Source organism: Alligator sinensis, unplaced genomic scaffold (assembly GCF_000455745.1).
Source record: "Alligator sinensis unplaced genomic scaffold, ASM45574v1 scaffold1241_1, whole genome shotgun sequence".
NCBI lineage: Eukaryota > Metazoa > Chordata > Crocodylia > Alligatoridae > Alligator > Alligator sinensis.
This window is the reverse complement of record NW_005842202.1, coordinates 1,349,418-1,365,147: the sequence shown is the minus strand read 5'-3', so window position 1 is coordinate 1,365,147 and position 15,730 is coordinate 1,349,418. Positions and strand designations below refer to the sequence as shown.

At 47.6% G+C, this 15,730-nt stretch overlaps 1 protein-coding gene across 1 annotated transcript in view; it reads right to left on the bottom strand.

The window, feature by feature from the left end:
* NCAM1 (neural cell adhesion molecule 1) overlaps positions 1-15,730 on the bottom strand; it is a 216,892-nt gene that overhangs the window by 67,410 nt on the left and 133,752 nt on the right. Inside the window, 1 exon segment of the mRNA XM_025207638.1 lies at positions 597-671. Coding sequence (XP_025063423.1) covers positions 597-671 — 75 coding nt within the window.

Here is a 15,730-nt window from a genome sequence, read left to right as displayed (position 1 = left end):
AGCGTCCTGTATCCAGCAGCGCGTAGGCTGTCTGGTACCGCATGGGCAATGTAGAAGAGGGCAGCGTTCCACAATGCTACCCAGGAGAATGGACGGAGTAGTTACTGTGAGTCCAGGTGCTGTCACCTGGGTGCTGGAGAGAAGTCATTAAAAAGGCAGGATTCTGGAGGAATTACAATCCTTGACTGTTGAGATGAGAGATTTTCCTGGATGCATAAAGGACACAGCTCCCAAATTCCCATCACAATGCTGGAAACTGGGACAGAAATAGCCTGGGTGATTTTGAAAATCTCAGTCTCAGAAGTAAGGTCTCTGGGGTACCATCAAGTGGAGGGCAGATGCTGTGAAATGAGGTGTCCGTGTGCTGCTCTGCCTGGGCTGATGGGCCATCCTCAGTAGGTTTCATTGTTTACAGATGCTTACTGGAGCGTCCCCCTCTCCCTGGAGGTCCGTGCTGGTTCTGTCCCAGGACACCCATACCCATCATCTTTGCTGGCCACACCCACAACACAGGCTTTCTCCCTGGCTGTACCATGCTAACCAGGTTTCCCAAAGGGGCCTCCATGAATGGAGATGAAAGCACAGCTATCCCTCACCTTGGCATAAGAAGAATTTGGATTCTCCGACGCTGATCTCCCCCTGACTTGGAACAATATCCACTTGCAGAGAGGCTGGAAAAGAGAGAGAGAGAGAGCGCATGTATGCACCATGGTTAGAAGTCAGTCATCTCCAGTAAAAGCACCAATGCTTCTCCCCGCTGCGGTTCGCTTGGAAGAGCAGAACGTGAGGGCTCCAAGCAACAGCTTCATTGCTCCTAACCAGCACTGGACTTTGGGCTTTCCATCCCAAAGTGGCCCTCGCAGCCTGCCGTGGGTGCTTTGAGTCACTTCTGCCTCGCACCAGGCCCATGTAGAGGGGTGTGAAAAGGTCTGACTTACCTGGGACTTTGTCCTACCCCGAGATCCACTACATGCCAGGCTTGGGGTAGGAGGGTTTTTCATGAGGAAACAAGAGCGTGCAGGAAAGAACGGAGCTGGCCCTAGGAATCTGGCAGTGCAGTAACACACAGGGCAACAGCTGCTCAAGCATGTGCAGCCCCTGCTTTCCCTGCAAGCTCAGGGATGTACCACTACCTCACCCTCCCAGCAAGGTTAGGAATCCGTGCTGGTATCAGAAATGACCAGCACAGCATTGCCAAAAGGAGTGGAGGATTATTTTATATTGTACATTATGCTGCTTTGAAGTTTGCAGGCCTTATGCAGCAGCAGGTGCCAGTGACAAACTGAACCTGCTACCCACCCGGAGGTCCTGCAGCAGGGGAGAGCGTTCAGACTCTGCAAAGACAAAACAACGCCCTGGGGGAAATGGGTCAGGCTCAGCGATGCCTTCCAACCTCGCATTGTAGAGTTTGCAGGTGCCAGCAGATGTCAGGAGATGGAATCCACCACTATATTCACAGGCCCCCTCCTCTGTACTCTCGATCATTAATAGGATGAATGCCAAAAATATGTCAGGCTTGTTTTTTAACATGTCTCCCTCTCCCCACCCTCCAAACTCTTGGCTCCCAGATACTCTAGAGAGATGTCAAATGAAACCAGGAGAACCGAGCTGAACGGCAAGAGTTGCCCACGTCATCGCAAAGCAATCAATTCCTCACTGCCTCCTAGAAGGGAACAAGGGAGCTAACTGCTCAGGCTTGGACATGGTGCAACAGGTTTACACTCTGCCTCTAGTGAAACAGCGACCAGAGGATGCAGACAGGATCGATGAACAGGCAGTTAGATGGATGGGTGCTCCTGGTAACCTGACCACAAATCAATCACTGTGGGAGATTACCCTTCCTCCTTTATACACCTGCAGACGACAGCAGAGGTTCTCCCCTCCTGCTTGCTGTTCCTTTCTTGTGAGCATCCAGTATATTGCAGCAGGCCCTGGGTTTGTCTGGCTTCTCCTGGAGCATGCGCATGTCTCCCCGCAGATCACTCCAGCATTTGCAAACTGACCGTGCTGAGCAGTGCTATGGATGTCTTTTCAAGGCCAATCTTTTTTGGCAGGCATACCAAAACCTAAGCCCTGAACCCTTCCCCAGCCCCACTCCAATCCCCTTCCCCTGCCCGATCTGTCGCTCTCCTTTCTGCTCCCCATCCCCTCCCCAACCTGCCAAGTGCCACACACAGGGACCGCCCGTGCCAGCCCTGTTTTAGGGCATGGTGCTCAGATGTCATAGCTGGCAACTTTGAGTCCTATTTAGGACAATGGTCTTCTTTTGCCCCCAGTGATGTCAGAAGCAAAGGCCCAGGTAATAATCAAATGGAAACAGAGGACTGGACTCACTGGCATATTGGCTGCTTTGAACTCTCCTGCCAGCAGACATGCATCTGGTGTAAGTGGCCAGTTAATCCAGGGTAATAGCTGCTTTGTGGTAGCAGAGCCATAGAAAGCAGGTGGAACATGCCCATGAAACCAGCCCTTCCTGCCCCCAGATGGACATTTAAAAAATAATCCAGGTTGTATCAAACCTCCAGAGAAAACCCAGGGCTCCATCTGCTGTGGGAGACATAAACGGTGCCAGGATTGCCAGGATCTGCCCCTCTAGAGCCTCCCTGTGGAAGTCTCCACTTCCCTTGCTGGAAGTTACTATCTCTCCTTCCTGTTTTCAATAAGGTACAGGCTGCCCTTTTAGCCCTTGCATCCAGCCTGTTTTATTCCTGTCTAGTCTCATTTCTCTTGACCACACCACTTTAATATCATTCACTGCCAGACAGAGCTGCAGGGACAAAGGACCAAACAGAATAAAAGGCTAAAGGTTTATTAGATTCAGTTGCAGCAAGCACTAAACAGCCTCGTTCTACAAGCAGTGTTTTTCCTTTCTATTAATCCTTCCGATGCCCAACAGTTTACTCCCTGCTCTTCCTGGACAGGTGTCTGCCCTGCAACATGAAAGCAGGAGTGTTACAAGGGGCCTTATGGATTGCAAACCAGACCCCCGAATCCCCCGGCATGGGTCGGCATCACAGCAACGTCCGTTAACAAGGCAATCACCTTCCTATTTTAAAATGGGGCTGGAGGAAGTGTGCATTGCAAGTAAATGATTGTCTGCTGCTATATAGCATCATCCAAGAACAGGAAGATGCTAGAGTGGTGCGGCCCCTTGGGGGTGAATTTTAAGGGGCTCCAAAGCTGGCAGTCGGTGCCAGAAGAAGGGAGCTACATTTAAAAGACTAGATACAACCCCAGGCTAGAACCTTTTCAGTGAGTTTTCAACTGGGCCAGTCGAGTCCATCTGGATGCTGCCTCGTCTTCAGAACCGGAGTGATGGCTCCAGTTTCAAAACAGAATTTCAAGAGCTGTGAGCCCACGTGCTATCACTCAGGAAGAATTTGGGGGTCTTTAAGAGAGCAGCTAACTTTGCATGCATCTGTTGTGCTGGAAGAAGCCCAAAGACTTCCACAAATGCCGTTGTAAAAACATTTTGGGATATGTGTTCAGGCAGGGGCTTTCCTGGATGATGCATAGTCAGAGAGAGATGCAGACTGCCATTTACACAGGGTGCCTAAATGCAGGCTCACAAATCTGTATTTAGGCATTAGAGGAAAGCCCAGGTTTTCAAAAGCCCTCCACAGCCCTGACCGAGGGCACCTGTCTCAGGTCTGATCACTGATCTCGATACCCAAGTACAGATTTAGGAGCTTAAATTTAGGTTCCTAACTGAAAATCTGTGCCACTCATTTCAATGGCATTGATTGCTATTTAACAGAGCAAAAAGCAAGCCCCGATTAATGTCCATTGCAGGAGCCTCCCTGAAAACAAACATGGAGATTTAATACATTGAACGTGCGGCAGGGGTACAGTAAGATGGAGCCTGCTGTGCAAATCAGCCAGTCACTAGGAATTCAAGGTCCAGGCTGACCCTGACCTCATCCTATCCCCAAACTGATCCGTCTTGGAGGATCTGAGCGAGGATCAGGGCTCCAAGCCACCTTGGGCTTTTGCAATGCTATTCCAACATCTATGCCACATGAACAAGAGCAAAAAATCAATGCTCCCTTCCCTCTGCATCCCCAATCAAGCAGTCTATAGCACCAGATAGCAAGGGCACTGAATACCTTTCTCCCAGCAACTGGGATCTCGCTGCCCTGTTCCTTCGCAGTATAAGTTATGAGCCATTAGGCACTGGATGTAATTGGACACTGGCTCTCTTCCAAGTGCATCTGAATGCTCTATCAGCTCCTTGGCCTAACAAGGCCGGGTCAAAGAAAGAATTTCAGGAGGCCAGGTCTAATGTGTATGATTTCTAAATCGCAGCCATTAGTTTGCAGAAAACAACCATCTTAATCGGGCTATTTCTCCAGCCTGTGTAGGCAAAGCATTCCTCATCTCCTCTACCACAGACACTTAGTCCATCACCTGTCGTGCCACAGACCCCATGCCCGTCTCCTGGGGTGGCTCGCTTTGTTGCTCAGCCACAAAGCCATACATCTTGGAGGCCTGCCCCTTCTAGGATTTGAAAACATGTGTACTCCTGTAAAAGGTACAACCATCTTATAAGACAATGATGGCTTTTCTCATGAAGATCTGGGAAAGGGAGGCAGGGCTACTGAGTTAGCCAATGCCGGAGCTTGTGCCGTTAAACAGCAGAGGTCTTCAAACACCCACGAAGGATGCAGGGGATCTGTCTACTGTCAGTCAAGTACTGGGAGGAAGGGTATAGGAGAGGGAAATGTCCAAACTATACCACAGTAACAGGAACTCAAGAGGCTGCTCTTCTCCAACAACGGCAATGCTCAGACCTACTGTAGCACTTGTTGTCTACAACGGGTCCAGTTCTCGCACTGCTCGTTCCAGTGTAAATGAGAAGGCATTTTGCTGAAGCCAACAGATGTGTGCGAGTGAGAAGATGGACATGTCCAGAGTTGAACAGGGGGAAGGCACCGGCTCTGAAAGGGGAGACTGTAAGAGAGAAACCCGAGCACGTGCTCCTGTGCACATGGAGACCAGATCCCTACCCATGTCAATGTAAACACAGGAGCTATACCCATTTCCACCCAGCTGAAGATCTGGCTATAAGCTGAGGAGGGAGGAAACTCGTAAGCTTGTACAGAAAACATACCCTGACATATGTTCACTATATGAGGAGGATGAAATCCTACAGTGGCTGTAGGATTCTGTATCTGGGACTTCATTCCCTACAAAGACACATGGGACAGAGCAGAAGATATTACTTCTGGAAAGTTGAACATTTTCCTTGACATCCTGCTGGACTTTTCTATAGGGGACAGTCAGTTATGGCCCATTCCAGAGTCCAAGATGTCTGCAGCTTTTCCAGATAGCACGTGACCTTTCCAGCTATGAGGCAAAAACCCAGAAGCTGCTAATTTAGCCACCCTTCACACTGAAGTCCCAGTTTTCCCCTCATTTTTCCTTCTGTCACCTGGCGCCTAGAGATTCGTTCCTGGGGGAGCTTCCTCCCTTGTACAAAACCGGACCCCGTCTAGAGCACAGGCTGCACCTGGGGTTTAGTAGCTCTGGCAGGGCTTTTACACCCTTTGGCTTTCTGACTGCAGACTCGCTCCCTCTCCCCTCACCAACGGGCACTCTGAAGAAACCTGCTCTGTTTTTTTCCAAAACAGCTTTTGCCACCCGTTTTCCAGCTCCAGACAAGAGGAAAGCAGTTGGGGTCTCATGCAAATTGTATGGCAGGCCTCCGCATCAGCCTGGCACTGGTATCCAATACAACAAGTCAGATGCTGCTGCAGCACTGCCACGACTAAACACTACTCCGCACTGGGACTGATGAAACGTGCGGCATTTTGACCTTTAATTTTCTTCCAAAACAGAAGCCCAGAACCTGCCTGTGCCCCACCTCTGAGCAGAGCAGGCTGACACAACGAGAGCCTGTCTAATGGCTGCAGTCATTCAGCTTGCTGCAACAACACGTGGAGCAAAACCCCTGTCTGGAACTAAGACGCGACTGACTATGCCTCCGCCTTCCCTGTCTGGTATGGGGATACCACCTATGAACTCCTCACGCTTAGGTGTGGAGTTGCACTTGAATGTAAATCGTTCTCCGAAACGTTGGTTTTGCAGTGGAGACCGGCCCTGTGCAAAAGCTTCTAATTAATTCCACATCTCGCTCTCTCTCCTCAGATAAACCCTTGCAGCAAACACCAGGGCTTTGTTGAGATGTCTCTGACCTGCTTTCCCAGAAGCTAGTCTGAGATCTAATATAAATCCACAAGGTTTTTGGGTGGGTTTTTTTTTCCACCCTATGAAACATAATGTATCAGGGGACCTCTTCTACATTTCCAATAGCTGCTGCTGGCTGTGACAAGGGCTTGGGTTATTAATGTCTTTCATGCTGCTCCCAGGTGTTTTCTGTTACAGCTAGCAATGAGGAAAAAAAAATGCTCGTGTAAAGTGCTGAACTTTTCATCACCCCAGATTTCGGTTTCACATCCATATTCTGCTCCAAGTTGCATGAATGTTTGCATAGAAGACGCAACAGAATCAAGAGACTTGCAGCCAGCCACCGAACCAGCAGACGGATTCATGGAAACGCCACGCCTCAGCATGAGAAACAAGGATTTTCAGTGATACCTTTTGCAGGGCCACCTGTACAGTTGTGAGAGATTAAGCAAGTTTTCAAAGTGCCCTGCCTTTCTGCCCCAATGTGCATCTTGCACCTCTCGCAACTATACAGCTGGTCCTATAGAAGGTATCACCAAAATCACCCTGGCCTCTCATTTATTTCCTGGACCATTACGGCTACAACCGTGCAACCATGTTTTAAGCACAGCATGGAGAGCCAGGATTTCCAGAAAGTGCAGAGCCAGGCCTCCAAGGCCTCAGCACCCACGGCTGGAGCCACGTTTCCCCAGGCACTTTGCTGGCCTTCACACAGAATTACATCTCTAAAGATATTCACGGTGGCCAAACATTAAATGATCCATACTTGCATTGCGCGTATTGCCGGAGTCCACTGCTCTGGATGAACTCATTGTTGCTGCAATTCCCTACGAAGACTCGCTCTGTCTAAGGAAAATGTCCATTTGGGCCTAACGGGGAGACGGCGCAAGGCACTGAGCTCTGGACACATGGCAGGAAGAGGTGGCTTGTCCATGCCTTCTTCTGTCGATGCTCCACTGGGCTGAGGAAACCCCCCTGCCAGAGCAGCTAGGAGGTAGCACTGGGTGAGAACTCGCTGGAAGGCAGGGCAGCAATTCTGTGAAGTTCAGACATGCAGGGGATCTTGTTTCATAACCGAGAGCCCCTCTGTGAGCCAGGTCCAGGATGAAGTTACTGCACTTCAGGGAATGCTCTCCTGCTGTTGGTTACTAACCTGGAAATAGCAATGCTGCCTTTACATGATCATGAAACCATGCCATGGGTGGTGTTGTGATTAACACTGAGCCAGTTGTGAGTTTAGTCAAGTTACTTCACACTGCCCCAGCTTCTCCACTTGTGGCGTGGAGATTAAACTCATGTTCATTTGACTCTTACGCTCACGATGCATTACGGGACCTGCCTGCAAAAGGTGCGATGGCAATAGTCAGCATTATTAACTGCATCCCGGTCACTAACAGTTTAAGACCTACTCAAACCAGAAGGTACTTCCACCATAAGAAATGCTTCCGTGGCATCACCAACAGATGATGTTCACTAACAAACTCAGCCAGTTGAGCCAGATGGGCTATCGGACCCTCTTCATCAACAGCAAGGCGCTGGGAGTGCTGCTAACGACGCTGAACGTGGCCCCTTCACTACTGCAGTGGTTGTGCAGCAGTTCATTTACTCACTGAATCCCAAAGCTTTGTTTCATCATATGAAATGACCATAAGATCCTGGGGAGCCGTATACAGCACCTGGCCATGGCACCCAGAACTTGGCTCGGCCTTCAGAAATGGCCACACGAATTATAACACCTCCACCACCAAGCACAGGATGAAATCAGGGCCGGAGACTGCCATAGGAAAGAGCGCGATACCTCCTTGAGGAGCTTTTTTGCTGACAAACTCCTGATGGGGAGCTTTTGCAGAGGAAATATGCCACGAGACCTCCACCATCATGGGATAGAGTCAGGGGGCTGAGATCCTCATCCTGCCCGGTGTCAGAAATACAGAGAAGCCTCCTTCCCTTATAATACATTTGCCTAAAAGATAGAGAGGGGGCTTGTTCTTCCTATAATTTGGGTCTCAGTTCAACTACAACGGCAGCTCTCCTGTGGGTGAGAGAAATGTGAAACAGTGCAGAAAAGTGAGGCTGTGTAAGAAACAATCATTTCCCTGTTGGAGTTCTCAAATCCTGAATTTCGCAGCATACTTGATCCCTGTGAAATTCATCCTGGGAAATAGGAACAAAGTCAGAGACCCCGTCTGCTCAGCAACACATGCTGGCTGTTTGCACCAAGTCTCAAGGAGGGCGAAGAATGCACGATTCCACTTTCAAAGCACGTTTCCTTTGGAGTCCAGGCTGCTTCAGTTGAGCCCAGGGATCCACCGGCACCAACACGTACACCAGAGTAGGCTGAAATCGGTGATTTAAATCAATCAAGATTTCAAATCGGCAAGCAGGAAGCTTCATTTAAATAATCAATTTTAATCTAGCTCTGCAACTGTACTTTTTAGTTATTTTCCCAAGGAAATGTTGATTCTCACTGGTTGGCAACCTTCAAATCAGGCTGATTATTTAACAAAACGTAGGCTTCACAATGAATTAGTTGCTTCTTTTTTGCTAAACCAGGAGGATGCACTGCATCTATAAATATTTATTTTAACAATTATGTAGCTTTACATACATTTAACTCCTTGTTTTTACATTTTTTTATGTTGGAAAATGGTGAATGACACATTTCTTATTTACTGGATGATTAATTTTTTTTTTTGCTTGTAATTTGTGTCAGCCTGAATTTGGATGGAAATTGGAATTCAATTAACTATGCACACAAACAGCATATTAAAGCTGTCTTTATTAACTAAATTAAACTATGTGCTGGATGGTTAAGGGAAAAAAAAACAACATTTATCAAGACACGATTTGAACGTACAACAAAACCTATTAAACAAAGGAAATGTTATATGTAGCTAGAGACGTGACCCAATTGTTTCTGGTCAGCATGTCCTTCAAAATGACAGAATAAACCTCATCCTCAGTCTCTACGATGGATACGGTGATTAGCGTTTTTTTCACAACCGTCTCGCAGGCCCTGCACTTTGCATGCTGTGAGACACTGAAGTCCACGCAGGGTCTCTACCTTACCCCTACGGCACCAGCATCAGAGGGCTTGATCCAGAAACTAAACATGTTATCCTACTCCCGTGTAAGACAGTGGTAAGACTTCTATTGATATCCTATAGGATCAAGCCCCTCATTTTCAACACCTCCCAGATTTAGACCTAAAGCGAAATACTGTCAAGGTCAGTATCAATACCTCATTTTACATATGGAGAAAGACACAGAGGGAAGGGAAGTGACTTGTCCTGCATCTCCCAAGAGGTCAATGGCAGTGCTGTAGGACACAGGTACCCTCAGTCCAAGAACCCACACAAGTCTCATTTCCCTTGGATTTTCGTAGGATTTTTTTTCCACTAGCAAGAAATGCGGTAGCAGGCAGGCAGAGATGGAGGCAAAAAACTTTTAGTGAACACAACGAGAGACCAGTACTCCCTAGCAAGGCTCCTGTGAGAGACTACAGTCATAAACTTCTAGAAGAAGGTTTCAGACTGGATACAAGGAAAAACTTCTTCACGTTTCGTGTGACCAGACTCTGGAATAGACTCCCAGTGGGGGTGGTGCAGGCACCTACCCTGGAGATCTTCAAAAGGAGCCTGGATGCACATCTTGGTGGGGTTATTTGACCCCCACAGTCTTTTCTGCCCAGAGCAGGGGTCTGGACCCGATGATCTCACGAGGTCCCTTCCAGCCCTAAACTTCTGTGAATTTGTGACTAGCTGGATGGTGGCATCACTCTGCATTGCTAATCCCCTGCAGCCATTCTTCCAGACTCAGTCCCTCCTCAACTCAGACCCCTTTCTCCAGGTCTCCCTCCCTGCAGCAAGGCAGGAACCTCTTTTTTCATACAAGTCTGTGCTTTCATGGAATCATTGCCTCCCTCCCTGGGATGTCCTGTGAGCAATATCAACTTGCAGACTGATCCCTTGGGCCATCCTTCTACAATGCTTATAGTCAATGCCGGGAACTTCCTTCTGTCCCATCCTCTTCTGCACATCTCCATCTCCGAAGTGCCACGTCTCTTCTCACGCGGGCCTGATTCCTTCAGCATCAGACAAGAAGTTGAAACAACGGGACTCAGACACTTGTATCAAGGAGAAGAAATGCTGATGTGCAGGAAACTGCTCCCTCTACACTTGTTCTCCTTTATCCCAGAACAACCATGTAACACCAGTTTTATTCCTATAAAAAACCACTGCTGTCAGAGGCACTGATTTGGCCTTTAAAAATGCCAGTGTCTTGTTGAGAGTTGCTATTAAACAGTGACAGCTTGACAACAAAACTTACTGAGCGGGCAGCACTATCGTAATAAGTGACCATGGAAAGCATGCAGAGCATCAGGGGCGCTGCTGGACTCTCCCTGGGATGGAAAGATCAGAGTTGCTAAAATATGTTTAACCCTGAAGGTATTTGCTATTATTTTCTACTCTGCTGCTCCTGTATGCAGTCCAGAGGGCTGATTGCATGCCCTTTGTCCTAGCTGGGGCACTGCCGTGCCTACTTCCTTCCATAGGTTGGGCATGTCCTTTGCAAATCGGTCCAAATGCCATTGCTCCCTGCACCCTCCAGAGCAATGACGACTTAGAGGGGCTCCCCTCATAAAAGGAAGAAGAATTTCACTGGAGGAAAAGGGCAGTAGAGGGGAAACATCCAGCCCACAAATCAGCAATTCAAGACTTCCAACCGGACGTGGGAAAGATGGCGTCGCTCAGATTCCTTCCTCTCCTGCCACGTTGTACTTGCTTGCTTACCCCCAGGTACAGGATTGAAATGCACATCAGACCTTTTCCTTTTCACTTCAAACAAATGTCCAGCAATAGTATAAATCAGAGAATACTGAACCTGTGGGAAAGCCAGCTGGGGCTCTGCCTGTCTCATTTTGCCCAGAGCGGCACAAAACGCAGAGCCAGCCCTTATTACAAATGCCAAGGTAATAAATGATTCCCCCCACACTCGGAGGCACCAGGGTGGAACCCGAGGCTGCTTACAAGTAGGAGAATGTCCCTCAACTCAAACCGTGACGGTCACGTGGACAAGACCTGCAGGGGCGCTGGGACAACTGAGCAGCACCTCCTTGGAGACCCACTCCTGTGGGTTTTGACTGACATTTTGCCAGGGAGGCCACCCATTTTGGCTGCTATGTCTTTTGTGTGCCCAGCCCAAGATTGTTTTAAGGGGGATGGCATACAGAGGGTGCGTGTTCAGGCCCACTGAAGGTGACTCCAGCTCTGCAGTCAATCACCTGCCACAAAGTAAAGGACCTTGTAAAATCTCAAGTGTTTACAAACTCTGACAACTGTCAAGGTGTGCACTATTTCAGCAAACCACACTGGATTTACACCCAGAAAGACACCGGGAACCCTGCTATATTCAGTCTCATCAGTACCTGCTAACATGTACTCAGTAGAGCCATCCCATTTAGACATATGGAGGTTGGCTTGCACCTATTCCTACAATAACTATTTTTACTCCGGTGCATTGTCGTGCGCACAGAGCGAGATGTTCCCAGAACCAATCTATTCATTTGTGACAACTCCTTGTAATTTGGGATGTTATGTTTGAATAAGGTATCTTGCCAGACATCTTCTATTCTTTCCTCCACTCATTCTGTCCAAGCGCCTACAATGTTAATTCATTAGAAGCTCAATTTTTCAATTCATAAACTCAACCTTCATTCAAAGGTACAAGTCACGCAAACTGATGGGTTCCTTAATCTGAACTGACACGGCAATGCTGAGGCAGGATGAGGCTCTCTTTCATCTCTGAGCAGCTCCTATAGCAAGGAGATATATATATATATATATATCTCTCAAAAGATCTACATTTCTTTTGTCAAGAGAAGGAGGGTCTCTCATGCTGGGCTAGCCATCCAGCCGTGTTTTATAGCCTATGGCTCTGAATGCAGGTACAGAACTGTACAGAGCATGAAAGCGATAAAGCTAGTGAGTGGTCTCATTCTGCCCAGGTGCAAAGATAGGCCTTAGCATGGTGGTTAGGACATTATCATGGGACCTGAGAGATCCAGGCTCGGTATCTCTGATTGGTGCAACACCAATGATCTGTGTTAACTGGAGTAGGGTAGGAGTAGCAACCAGATCCTAGACGGGGGAACCTTCGCCATCTAAAGTGTTTTGGTCACCAACAGGAAACGCACCGAACAACGTTTTACCCATTATTTATAATATTTATAACACAACCCAAAAAATGAACTTGACTTAGATCTCCAGAAACAGACAGTTTGACCAACTGTATTTCTGGCCGTTTAGCACAAGAAGAAACATTTTAAAAATCATGGTATAATTCCTCTCTCCTACATTTTCTAACCAACTTAATGTCGACATCTTGAGCCACTTTCTGCAACCGCCAGTGCTTGCTTTCAATCTCATTAAAAAAAACCAGAGCAAAATAAGCACATCGGTGTCTGCCCCTCGTTTCATTAGACAGAGGAATCGGTGGGCACTACTGTCTCCCCTACTGTCTGGAGAGATTTTGCTCATCAGACATTTGGAACTGTCCCTGTTTTTTCTGCACCATTCTGCAGCACAGTGGGTGAACTGAAGCCAATATAATTTTGCAGTCTTTTCTGTTTGCCTAGAGACCCACAGTTTTTTTAGTTGTATACACACGCTTTTCCTCTCATAACAGCTACTACAGTTTTTATATAAGCCCCTTCCCCATGTAGCATCCCAGTATTTTGACAAACATAACAGATGAGAAAATAGATTCTTATTTAATGCTTCAAATAGTGAGCAATGCTGATCTGCCTACAACTCTTACCGGAGGTACCAGCAAACAGTCACTATGCTCAGCAGGTCACCTGCAGCAAAAATGATACAGATGCTATGTTTTCTAGGCCAGTTAAAAGAAACCATTTTCCATTTCCCTGCCTTCCCCTCCTCTTACCCATCCCACTAATTCAGCTCATCTCAAACACGGCCTGAAGTGGTAAGTATTTAGTTAATAGCTTTGTATAAAAACAAATCATAGCAGCACAGTTAACAAAGGTGCGCTTTTTTTTTTTTTTATTTCAAACTGTCATTAGCAGCAGGTCTGCAGGATTACAGGAGCAGGGCTGCCTTCTGAAGCATGCACAATAGGCTTAAACACTCAAGCTGTTTAAAATGGCAAAAAGACAGCAGCAAGGTAATCCCTGAGCAAATGCAGCATCCTGAGCATCTCACACTGACTAGTATAGAAACCATTTCCTCAGCCATCCAGGCTTTCCTAACCTCCACCAACATCCCTGATGGCTCCTAAGGGTAGCTTTAGATGCCTGAGGTAGTTTCTTGTGGCTAGACCATTGCTTTGGGATGCAGGGACCATTACCCAGACAAGTATTCCTGACTGACTCCTCTTATGGCCTTAGTCAAGTGGCTGAAGTGTCTGCGTCAGAACAGGGACTACCACGAAAGACTTCCCCACCCTGTGCTCTGGCTGACAGATCATACTGCTCAATCCTAGTACATACTGTGTCTAGGTACAACATGATGAGTACAGATGCAGGACGCAGCTTGTGCTGTTACTACACCAGAGGCAGAACACAGCACAAAGGAATAATGTTTCCACAGAGCCCATCCTGAATAAAACACCACAATGCAAAGGCCAGGCTAAAACATACAAACCATGTGAATTACTATGTATAGTCAAGAGGGCAAAGCAGAGCAGAGAGAAGGAGATAAGGAACAGAGCAGGCCCTCCACGGTGCAGAGCTCCCAGGGGCACGGTCTAGATACTAGGAGCTGAGCCCAAGGCTGCATTTGCTATAATCTTCGGCATAATAATTTCTGGGCAGCCATTCAAACATGAAAGTGCACCAGGGCTGCTAACCGACTGACTTTCCCACGACAGCCAGAGATTAATATTATATATCCATTGTGGTGCAACAAAAACAATTGAAAAGCATGCACCATGCTACTCCTTAGGAACTGGCCTAATCCCAGTTACCACAGAGAAAAACCACAGCAGTTCATCTGCACACAATAGAGATACATGAAGAGAAAAAAAACCCTGTTTGCCAATCTATGTAATTTTCAACATAATTTTTCCTAGGATTCTGTAAAAATAATAGATGCAGGAGCCAGAAGAATAGATAATGGGATGCAGAAATACCAGGGCCTTTCACCGGTGATGGTGTCAGGTCCTTGACTTGCCTCAAATGACCCCACATAAGCGATGGAGGAAGTTGGAAACCTCCCACTGTATTTATATAGAATCAGCCTTTGAGTAATGGCCTCAAAGAGCTGAAATGAAGATGACAGAAGTTACCAGGAAGTTCTGGTTGTGGCATCTACCTCACCTTCCTGGCAGAGGAGAGACGGGGTACAGCACCAAAGGGCTTATGGAAGTGGACGGAGCCAATTCAAACTCACACTTTAAGCTCATTTGTACAGGACCTGGGACAGCAGGGGGTCTCTAGGCCCCACTGCAATGAAAACGAATACTCCCTTCTACTATAATGCCCCATCTACCAAACTCCTAATGCTTCATAAGGGAGCACAGAGCATTCAGATCCCCATTTCAGGATGCAGAAATGGAGGAATTGGGATATGGAGTGAACTGGCGCAGAGCTGGGACTAGAACCCAGGTCACTCGATACCAAGGTTGTCCCAGCCCCCGGGGCTCCTCTCATTAAAAGGAAGCAAACCCAACAGCTCTGAATGCACGTTCCATGTGCACATCACAATGGCTTGGGAAGCAGACCCTCAGGATGCGACAACAGCAGCCAAACCACTCGCTGCCAGGCTTTCTGATCCCAATGAAGGCCAAGGCCCTTCCTGGACACCAAGGCTCTACACCCTGTAGTGCACCTGGCACTAACACCAGGGGCCTCCACAGCCCGTATCACCCACTAGAGAAGCATTTCTTTTTCCTAAACAAGTGGTGAATCTGGCCATTTTCTTGAGTGAGATCTGCCTAACTCAGGTGGAACCAGTACGAGATTGTTCCCTCTGTGAATAGATCCTTTTCCAGGGCCCAACCCCATGCTCCTTGCAGCGCACCTGTGCTGCTAGAGCTGCCCCATCTATCCATATTACAAGCACACAACAGGTACTAATGGGCTCTTTAGTCTATTGGATAAAAGCACAAGAAAACCATGGTGGGAAGTTATTGCCACAGGAATTCAGATTGGAAATATGGCAAAAAGAAAATCAAGGAGGACAATTAGCCACTGGAACTGACTGTTAAGGGAAGTGGTTGAGTCTCATGTCAGGGAGTCTTGCAATTCAAGAGAGCAAAGGCCACCCTGGAAGATGCTTTATTGGGCTCCTGCTGGACTGACTTGATAGGATTTTAGACGGTGTTGTACAGGACAGCAGAGGCAAAGATCCCATGAAGCTTTCTGGCCTTAAAATCTATGCATCTAGGAAATGAAGCAAACTTTATTCACCTCACTCATTGCTGACCTTTTACATCTTCTCTCTGAAATCTGGATGGTGAAACTGGAGCATTCAGTCTCAATTCGGGGATCTCAAGCACTGACCTATGGGTTTGGGTTGCATGT